This window comes from Anopheles stephensi, chromosome 2, assembly GCF_013141755.1.
Source record: "Anopheles stephensi strain Indian chromosome 2, UCI_ANSTEP_V1.0, whole genome shotgun sequence".
In the NCBI taxonomy this organism is placed as follows: Eukaryota; Metazoa; Arthropoda; class Insecta; order Diptera; family Culicidae; genus Anopheles; species Anopheles stephensi.
Window position 1 is genome coordinate 15,881,890 of NC_050202.1, and position 11,110 is coordinate 15,892,999.

Genomic DNA, 11,110 nt, shown 5'->3' on the forward strand with positions numbered 1-11,110 from the left:
GGCTGTGGGGTGCGTACTGTAAGAAGCGCTACGGCGACATCAAGGAACGGGCCTTTGGTTGTGTTGGTGTGCTTGACCGGGTGGCAGGGTTCGCGCACTAACTTGAAAGGCAGTGGTACGCAACAGCATTTTATTTCTCTCTGTCGTAAATATGCAAACAAAAATTCAATTGTTTCGTTTTGTATTTATTTATAAACGCTTTTATGTAGAAAAAAAAAGAAAAAAAATGATGAAAAGAAATGTATTATGTAGAAAAAATTAAAAAAATTAAAATGATGAAAAGAAAATGTGAAGGACCGCATAAAAAGCATTGCAAAATTTTTTTTAGAATTTTATTTTTATTTTATCGAAATTATGTTTTACTTAAATTTGTAATAAAAGATAGAGTTTTAAATTATTTTGAGCACTTTTTATCTAGTTCTCTATGGGCCATGTCTCACCCACATTTAAGGCCGCTGTTAAGTTCGGCACGGCTACCATCTTGACCAACATCTCGTGAGCCTCGAGAGCATAAAATTTAATCTAAATGGTAGAGTACTATCATTAATAGTTCCAGTTTTTTATGTATTTTAACATTTATAGCCAAGAAAAGGAAGAAAAACTTTTATCATACTTCCTGGGTCAAACGATTGACTAATATATTTCAATACTCAAATTTAATAATTGCTTAATAAAATATAAATTACAATAAAAATGTTTTTGAAGCATTTGCCTAGTAGTATACTTGAATAGCATAAATCAAATTTAAACAACAAGATAACTTTATCGGTTTTATGAATATTGAGAATCTTTCTTTCGTTGCTCTACTTCTTTAAGCTCTCAACGTTGAATAAAAAGTGAGATAAATATTTATACAACAGCTTCATTCATCTTCTGCAGAAAAGTTTAATGATTTGGCGATTTATTTATTTTTTCTTAAGTGATGTAAAGTAAACTCCCCCGTTTTTAAATTGCATGAAGATTTTTGTAGAGTTCGAGTTTAAGTCTCACTTAAAAGAATTTACAATAAAATAAGTACCAGAACAATCAAACAATTCAAACAATTGGTATCTTTTTCCGGATCGAGGAATAGATTAGATGCCATTCCTTATCTTCCAAAATGCAACGAGAGGCACTATTTTTGTGACAATCATTCAACATGTCCAGTACGTGTTCTACGCCGTATTTTAATAGCATTTCTTCAAGTAGATCCATCATCACATTTTCTTTTTCCGAATTTAAAAGGGTACCGAATTGAGCTTGAATTAGTGCTTGCGCTAATAAAAAATGTCCCTTATAGATTATGACATCAAAAATACTTTCCCCTGTCGGGTGAAAGGCTTTAAAGAAATCCACATACGATTTTTGTTGAAGGTACACAAACAGATTGGCCGCATAATATTTTCCGTAGTTGGTTAACAGTCCTGTAAGATGCTTATAATTGATCTGCTTCGCTTCAAAACCTTTATCAATCAAGCACTGTATCATGTACAGGCATCCATCCTGAACGATCGTGTCCAACAATGTTTGTCCATCTTGATCGACATGGTACAGATCGATCATCCTGTTGAGAAGACATTTGAACGCTGGTATGGATTTGTTATGGCTGGACCGTTTGAAAAATGGTAGCAATTTTATAAGCTTCATAATTAATGCTTTAGTAACGTCCATTTTCAGCTTTTGAAGCACGTAACTAATCATACTAACGCTCCCGACGTCCAGCACTGTTGCCAAGAAACATTCCGCATCGTATTGATCGTATTTGTCAAATAATTTGAATTGTTCACCGTATTCATACCCTTTCGAGCAGCAACAGTATTTAACTAAAATCTTAAATTCTGGTATTTCACCTTCGCATTGAACAACATCCAATTCATCAATGATGTCGGTTTCATCTGCACATGAAATCTTGAGGCGGATACACAACTCGTGGAAAATTTGTCTAAACAATTCAACTTGATTTTTCTCAATTGCACGCTTAGCACAACCCACTAGTTGTCCGTTGCGGTGAAGCTGGGTCAAAAGAGAGACGCGTTGCTCGAGCAAATAATTGGTAATACTGTAAGCTTCCTCCTGTAAGGATACTGCAAGCAAACGATCGGCACATCTGCCCAAAACTTGGCAGGGCTCCCCGGACTGCCTGACGATGTGACTGAGCATTAAAACATTATGCTCCTGTACACAATATTCCAGCATCGATGAAGAATTCAGCTTTACCCTTGAAGAATAAATATCCACCTTTCGCTCGTGAATCATATAACGAGCCACCCGCTCACAGAGCCTCTTTGCCATGCCCGTTGGATGGTCGTATCGTTCTAGGTAAGAAACATATCGTATCCCTTGCTGAAGTAGTTCATCAGAATCATTGGAACATAGCTGCTGAAACACAGCCGTATCTGCATTAAGCTTGGCGCCCTTCTGCAGCAAACAATGTATAGCCGTTCTTTCATTCAGAACAAATGCATAATCCAAAGCATTCCAACCAAACAGTTCATCGGGCTCGTTCACCAGCTCACTCGGTAGCTTCTGCAGTATGTTGTCCGTACAAACGTACTCTACCAAATGCAATGGTAGCCGACCAACCTTATCTTTCACAGTAACAGCCGACGGGGTTTCGCGCAACAGTTTTACAACCTGTGCAGTGGAATGGTTCACCAATGCCCAATGGAAATTACACCCTTTGCTTTCGCTAACTATAAGACAGTCGAAAAAATTGCGAGTTTGCTTTAAGGCGGGAGTCCACAGGGATTGCGATTGAAATATACGCTCCTGCCTGAATCGGGTCCGGTTCGCGGACAACCAGCAAGCTGTGAAAAATTCGGCAAATATTCGATGCACAAATTGCGGCCGCTCTCCCAGTACACCAAGAACGAGTCCCGTTTTTTCATCACCATTAATCACCTCCTCCATCGACTCTAGCGCACGGTCCTGTTCCTTGCTGGACAGCAGCGCTTCTCGATCGTGCCCATCGAACAGTGCGCATACGGCCAACAGCATGTGCCGCTTCTTGATGTATTTCCTCAAACGCTCTAGGTTTTTCTTGGCTGTTGCCGTCTTAACGGCGGCATCAGTTGTACCGGTTTTGTCTATGTACAGAATTGTGATCTTTCTGTCAATGAATCTTTGCACTAGTTGAAAAATGCCAAACTTTGCGTTGTTAAACATGGTCGGCGCGAACCGGTGTGAGTGTTTGTCTACCCGTGTCTTTATCTCCGGCAGCAGGATAACCAGAACCATATACAGCAACAGTGGCACAGTTAGTGCATGGGTTACATCCACGATAATGCTGTAGAAAAGGTCACGCAACACATCGATGCGATGTGCCTCCTCCCAATTCTTGTAATCGTCCAAGTCGCTGACGAGAAATTTGTACAACGCAAGTATAATGTTCTCCCTCGAAAATGGTTCCAGCTGATACATGGAGCAGCTAGTAAACGTTGTCCTCAGATCTTCTTCCAACCCATAAGGACGGCTGGACAGGTACAGCGATCGTACTCCATCGAGTCGAGCAAAACGGGCAAAACAATCCATAACCACGTCTTTATAATATGGAGCAATCTCATCAAACCCATCAAGAATCAGCAACAGCTTGCGTTGGTTAAACTTCTCACGAAACAGTCGCAACTCGATCAGCTCGATCGTTGACAACGATTGTCCCGCAGCCACATCCAACACTATTTGACCGTTTGAAACCGTCAGCAGCTTGGCACACCGATCGGCCTCGTCTCTGTTTAGATCGGTTTCTTTAATAGTGCGTTTGTTAACGTTCGGCACGAACAGCGCTAGATGAATGTAACGATACAGTAGCCGCACGATCTCTGTATCGCTAAGACTTTGAAGTTCGCTTCCTTCCAACCGTTCAAAATCGGTCGAATACTCATTTGCGATGAACTTGATAACATACAGCGTACGATCATAAACCGACAAATGCCAGGCTAGCCAGGTCAGGTAAGACGTCTTACCATACCCAGCATCATTTAGTAGGATATGCACTTTTGCATTGCTGCTGCTGCCCGGTTCGATACCAGGAGGATCGGGTTCCGCGTTGCATGAGGCTATCGCCAGCTCTATCTCTTTCATATTGGGATAGAATCTATGAACCGAATGCCTCTTCGAGATGCTCCATTCGTACGGTACAATACGCCGATGAATGTACCAGTGTTTGATCTTTTCATAATTGAACACATTTAACTGATGATCTTTTATTCCCATAGTCTGATCAGCAAACTTCAATACTGCGATTAGAAAACTCAAATCGTCTGTGTTGTCCACTATTCCGCTCAGTGACGAAACAGTTCCAAATATCATGCTATCGGTTTGCTTGTACAGCTGGTTTGCAGCTTCGTGTGTGAGATCCTTGACTGCAAATCGCAGTAAAGATACGTCCTTCGGTGGGCTTTCCGACGCCTTCGCTACTACAACGATCTTATAGCAAAATTTTTCTGATAATTTTTTAAACTCATCAATTGAATTGTGATCGTATTTTCCTAGAACTGTTACCACTTTGGCGGTAGGATGATTTACATCCTTGAGATAGGACAACAAGTCTTCAAGGATATCGATCATTTCTTGCTTTGCTGCATACTTTGCACTATCCACAAATAATGTTTCGTGTTTGAATAATGCTAGGACTTGAAGCAAAATATGAGCGCTTATCGACTGATCAAGTGAACTATAAAACTCATAAACTAGACAGCCAGCCTTGCCGTCGAGAAACATATATAATGATGTACTTTTCAAGCGCTCCTGATCTATTTCTACTTGATGATGTTTGACGCGTACCGACTTGATATATTCTCCCGAGAAGCTTTTCAAGCTAGTAATGCTTGGCGCAAGCTCTACACTCAAGAAGCATCTTTGTATAAACGTGAGGTCCAACGGGACGGGATAAGGACTCTTCAATGCATCCAGCAATACTCCCTGCAGCTTATCGAATACGGTTCCACGTTCAGTATCACACCACCGTGGTAACAAGCTCATCGCCTGTATGCGTAGATCTTCTTCATTGGAAGAATTACAAACAAGCAGAAATTTATCATAAAACTCGAGCACTTTCTCATCAAACTTTGCAAATATCTCGTCTTCTCGTGTGTTTGTAGCAGACGTAAGCGAATCCCTATCGATCTTGATTTCCAGCTCATGCAAGATGTTATCCTTTTGTTTCAATTTACCTTTGACAAACAATGATTTATATTCTTTTTGAAACGCCGCTCGAAACTTTCCCGCTGGTGTGGTATCATCTGCGTTGAAAAAGTCTTCATTAAACCTGCAAGTGATCACTGATCGGTCGCTTGTTTCTTCGTTCTGTGGCACTAGACAAGCCATTATGAAGCTGTCGAAGGTGTCGATCAATGTGTCATTGAATGTAACTGTCTTCCCAGCAAAGATGCTCCCTGCAAATACCTTTCCTAGTTTAGCGAAACACGAGTCTTTCAAGGTATCGATCAGCTCTACGAAAGGTTTGTCTCCAGCGAACTGATAACACGTCGCTCCTATATCTGCACAGAACAGTAAAGCGTTATCTTGCTGTGGATTGATGATCGTAGCATAGCGCTCAATGCTCCCATCGAGTCCAGCGTTAGTGCACAGCACGTACCGAGCATCGTTTGGTAGATGCTGATCGATCTCGAGAAAGGACACAAAGTACATCGGGATCGAAAAGCTTGCGTTCGAATCCCAAGCAGTGCATAGTGCGGCTTGCTTTAATCTACCGTTTTGTTTCACGTCTACAGTAGCTCGATTCGATGCCTTACCGACGACACGACCGGCAAACTGTTTATGTTTCGCCTGTATAAACATCGTACCGGACCCGAGTGCTGGCGATGAGAAGTGGAACAGTATGTCGTCGAATTTCCCAGCTGCGGCTACCTCTACGGCGACCAGGAAGCAGAAATCGTTGTCCAGTTGGTACATTCGGTATGCCCGAAGAATGATCATCATTGCAACACGCAGGTGGTACGAGTCACCGTGGATGGTGGATCGCCCTTTATCGGAGTTATGCAAAATGGCTAAGGTCGTTTGTGGCGATGATTGGGGCATGGTGATTTTGTTTGGGGTTGATTCCATGGTTGTAGACTTATTTACAGGATACTCAGCGTACGTGTGTGAAGTATTCATGCTGCTTCTGCAAATAGCATAAAGACATATTTAATTTTAAATTTTAAATCAGAAAAGACGTTATGTTCCTCCGGGAAATTTTTGAAATCTTTGTACCTGAATTAAGTTACATTTCTTACAGAAAAATAAGTCTGTTAAAAAAAGTATTAGTAAAAAGTATTTCAATGTTATCCACAACACCATCAAAAAGTTGTTTTTTTTTTATTATAGAGACTTAGAATCATTTGACTAAATTCGTCTCTACCTCATCTAGAAGATGATTTCACGGCACCTTTGGGGAAAACGCCAAAAAGTATGCAACACGCAATACATCACTCAGCGAAAGCACAACAGTATGTGCACAGTGTGCATGCAGTTGGACAAATATTGGGTTTTTGTTTATTTTTTCATTCGAAAAGAACAGCTTAACAAATGTTAGTAGATTATCAAAGAAATTACTAATTATATAATATATAAAAATATAAAACGTCAGGTCGATAATTTGTAGTTGTATAGTTTTTAGTTGTAAATTCGACAGTCTATACATAGCTCACGTTAACGAATCCTTTATCTTATCTCGAATGTTTGGCATATCACTGTCGAGATCATTACCCATTTTCAATAAATTCTACTCCTTTTGCTTCTACAATTACAAATTCTAGTTTTATTTGCTGCTTTTCAGACTGGCTGACATTTCCTCTCTTCCTCCCCTTCTCGCATTTCTGTTCCATTTTCGTACACGACCAGCCACGCCACCTTTCTAACTCGCCCTATGTAAATACCAAATCCTGCTATCCTAACTCTTTTCTCCTCGGCCAAGTTTGATTATAATATTATAAGTTATAGCTTAGTTTTTTTGTAATAATTTTTTTAAATGATTAACTCTCCTTACTCCTTATTACCCTTTTCTATTCATAAAATATTTTCAGACTTCCCAACATTTACCTCCCCGCATATCTCAATCCCTAAAATCACATCACATCATAAATTTATAAGAGATTATAGAAACAGACGCTTAGAATTTGGCTAGAACAAGCCATTTCCTTACAATATTGGTTTGGTATTATATTCTACTGTAATAGCCGAATATACTGTACTTAATGAATGGAACAACTACAAAAAAAATCATTACTCACAGCTCACCTTATAGCTTATGGAGGGTCATCACCCACAAGCTCTTCGCTTAGTTTACACTGCCTTTTTAACCTTCTCATATGTATACTCTCTCAATGCACTGTTGTTCAATACACATTATCATCTATTATTCTTCTTGTCATGGATAATCGGTAAACGGTGGTTTCACAGCACCTTATCTATGCAATTGGCTATAAGAGAGCATTTAAAGTGGAGCCGTTTGCCCTTACACGTACCTCACCTTCGTCTGCAAACAACACTGCACATAATTACTGAAGCGAGTACAATGCGTATTCGTATTAAAACTCTTGATAAGATTTTTTTCAGAGCACTGTATCATCACCACTGCTTCACAGTAAAGCTGGCTGAATCACACAAATCAACGCGCTCCGTAACTTGCATTCGCTAAATCCCATATGAGCTGCTTCGAATAATTCACAGCTGCTCGCACCGTAATCTTAGCTCGTTTTGCGATAAGATACATCGATCAGGGGGCTATTGGTTGATAATCAAAGCTGTAGCTGAAGGGAAAGAACGGAGGGGTTTGTGGAGCTATCAATTGACTGCTATTGGCTGGATGAATTTTCTTATTGAGTTTCATTTTTCTATAATAAATAAATTCGAAATATTAAAAAAATGCATAAAGAATTTCAGTTACACGGATCTGTTCTTCCACTCGAAGTATTCTTATAAAATCCAGATCAAGTTGCTTATTAACCCAAAAGACATTTTTAATTTTATTTTAAACAACGAATCACTTTAGCTTCCTCTCCTCATCATAAAGCCATTTTAAAACAAACGTGCATCTAGTGCCGGTAGCGTCGTGCACGGTACCAAAGGATTGACGTCCGCTATCTGCTGGAACGCGCGACGCTGCATTTGAACAACGCCCGGAGAATTGTGGCAAAGTATGCGTGCAATGCTTGCCTTCTTGATTTCGTTCAGCTGCGGCACCGTGAAAGCTCCCGGTCCATTTCCATTCTCGAAGAAGAACCGATCGCCTTTCCGTGTGCGAAAGAATTGTTCCATTAGAATGCAGTGATACGTCGGGCCAGCCTGTGTACCGGGTAGATGGCGCTCGAAGAACTCAGCGACGGTAAGGTCCACATCGTCCACGGTGCGATAGAGGGTGTTAAGGAGTTGAATATCCTGTTGAAGAAGGGATCATTTACAGATCGTTAAAAGCAAGTTATTAGCACGCTTCGCAGACATTACCCTTGGTCCACGCAGCTCCACGAAATCTTCCCAACGGGTGGCCCGCCCTAAGCCACAGTACTGACGGAACGTGTTGTAGCCCGGTATGCCATGATCGCGGCTCCGTTGAATATCTAGTGCCTTCAGATCAGTTCCAAACCGTTCGCGCATTCGGAACAGGAAGTGTCTAATCTCCGGATCAAAGCTCGGATCATTGCGTCCCATCGGTTGCGTCGTCATGCCACGCGTCAGCATCCGGTATCCATCGTTTCGCTCCAGTACGGTCGGATTAAACATATGATCGTTGATGTTGATCGCACCGGCAAAGGATCGTGATTCCTGGAAAAGACTATCTCATGGAAATGGGTATCAAAACCTTTCTTTCACCTCTGTCTAACCTCGTTCCTACCTCAGGCTACCCAGAATCGAAGAATGGAAGTACCGGAAAGCAGCATTAGCGTGATCATTCAGCACAGTAGGATCTACGGACGGATTGTAATCATTCACATAGTTACGTACCAGCAGCCCTCGCTGGTACATGTAATCCGGTCCGAGATAATAGGGCAACCATTCGTAGTAAACGATGTGCTGGTACTGTGCAATGTTGATGCGTCTTGCCTCCTGGAACACCTTCTCATCGTTCCACAGGGGCCTGGCTTTGCACAGCTGTTGCGCGATACGGTTGTGTTCCCGCAGGAACGCTATGTGCAGGATCGTCAGTTCCGGCGTAATATTGCTGCGTTCGTCACCGGTCAGATAGCAGGTGTCGGTGGCACTGTTCAGCGTACAGGCCGTATTGGACTGCGGATGCCTCGGGGGCCAATCTGTCCCATTGCGATTGTCCACCTTCAGCCGACCACCGACATACGCACGTAGCTGCGCATTCTGTTGTGCACTGTTGCCGTAAACGACCGATAAATCTAGGAACGATGTGGCATCATTCAGCTGCTGTGCCTGTTGCCGGCTGGAACAGCTAGCTGGTGAGACATCGCAGGTGTTAAGGGTGCGTATAAAATCCAAACACTGTATCCTTCCGGCAGACAGGACGGGATCGTTCGGTTGGACCGGGATTGGGAAGCAACGTCTACCAGGATTCGGGACGACTCGTCCATTTTGACAGCAAGCTATTGTATCAAAACCTGCGTAACACAAATGATACTGTGCTCAGATGGCATCCAGTGCATCCTTCCTCAAAACCACTCACTTCCCGCACGAAGTCCCATATCGTGAGCCACCAGCTGACCGAACTGCATGTTCACCAGGGTAGTCCTCTGGTCCAGGATGTTCTGCTCGTTGAACAGCGTCAGCGACAGCAACCTAGCACTTGGCAGATCAGTTCCGGTTCTCGAACGACGCGGTACGGACACACCGTCTCCATACTCGGCCGGCAGCAACCTACCGTACGGGATTTTAGCAGCTCCCCAGGACGGATTTCGCAGATTGTTACAGGTACCATCGAACGTTCGGTACGGTGAGTTCGCGTCACACTGCGCCAACGCGTTCCGCACTACGATGGCAAACACCAGAAATGCTTTTGCTAAGAACCACATTTTGCAGACCCTAGCGCACTGAATTATAGGACCTGCATTGAACCGGCACGATCGCAGCAGTGTTTCTTTTATATCGATCGACCGGCGGATCCAAGACGGATACAATATTTTCTCCGGTGACATCTGCAAACAATTACGATAAGCGATTTGCATGATAAATGTGTTATTCTATTTCATTTTTTCTCTCTTACGAGCACAATACTTGGTATTGATCCTCAAATAAGATCCACCTTTTCCAATACAGATCGCTGTACTGTGTCGAGAACGATGTATTAGAATTGCTTTTACTATAAGAACACTGCTTTGCTTTTACTACAAGACACTACATAAATGATTTCCTTTGAGGGACTCCATCTGCCAAACACAGCGAAATTGGCAAAAAGGTTCCAGTTGAAGGCAACAATCCGATCGTTTGAATCATCATGTCACGTGTTAGGTACTCCATGATCTTTTTCCTTTTATTATTTTTACTCGTTAAACAATTAGACATGGTTGTGCTTCAGGAGAAATTACATTGAAAGACAACCTCTTTCTTGTATATTCCAATTATTTTGTTGTTTTGATTCATTTATGAATAATTGGAATTCAGTGAAGAGATTGCTGTACTCTTTCCACACAGCTAGATAAACTAACTAGCTCTTGCTAACCTACTAAAAGTAAACTGTATTAAGCAATCTATCTGAACGCTTTTTTCTCCATACCTATTTGTAAGTTGCTATTTGTTTGCGCAGTTGGTATTACTATATGCTTTACTAGGTATCTGTTCTAGATATCGGCTCTGATAGCAACACAAGCAGTCTATTCATTCATATTCGTTTTTGTTTGTTTTTTATGCGTTCTTGATTTGTGATTAATGCAGTTTGACAAACAATGATGATCAAATTTTTATTCTTAAACTCTTTTGTTCATTAAATATAGCTCTTAAGTTTGAAATCATTTGCGATGATTGTATGACTGGTGGCTACCTTCAGTTAAAAAAATAAAACTTTTGAAGTTTTATCCAATGGCTTTGAAGCACTTTAGCCCTTATCATTCCTATCAGCATCGTATGAAATTTTTAGATTTTCAACTAAAATTATCGTCCTTGGTAGAGAGAGAGATATATCACCAATATATTCCCTTCGAAAAAAAGTACATCCTTCAGAAAGTAGAAAAGG

General features: G+C 41.5%; 1 protein-coding gene across 5 annotated transcripts; it reads right to left on the reverse strand.

Moving 5' to 3' along the window:
* Positions 1–308: 308 nt before the first annotated feature.
* LOC118504728 (peroxidase-like) lies at positions 309–10,014 on the reverse strand. 5 transcript variants are annotated; one of them, XM_036039576.1, is made up of 5 exons: positions 9,608–10,014; positions 8,813–9,542; positions 8,425–8,752; positions 7,451–8,358; positions 309–6,103 (listed from the first exon to the last, which is right to left on the reverse strand). In XM_036039576.1, exons 4-5 carry the CDS (start codon positions 7,474–7,476, stop codon positions 1,036–1,038), a joined length of 5,094 nt encoding a protein of 1,697 aa, XP_035895469.1. In that variant the 5' UTR covers positions 7,477–8,358; positions 8,425–8,752; positions 8,813–9,542; positions 9,608–10,014; the 3' UTR covers positions 309–1,035. The 5 variants fall into 5 exon arrangements, with proteins under 5 accessions (XP_035895469.1, XP_035895468.1, XP_035895470.1 ...); XM_036039575.1 differs by having other exon boundaries at positions 7,446–8,358; XM_036039577.1 differs by having other exon boundaries at positions 7,219–8,358.
* Positions 10,015–11,110: the final 1,096 nt, after the last annotated feature.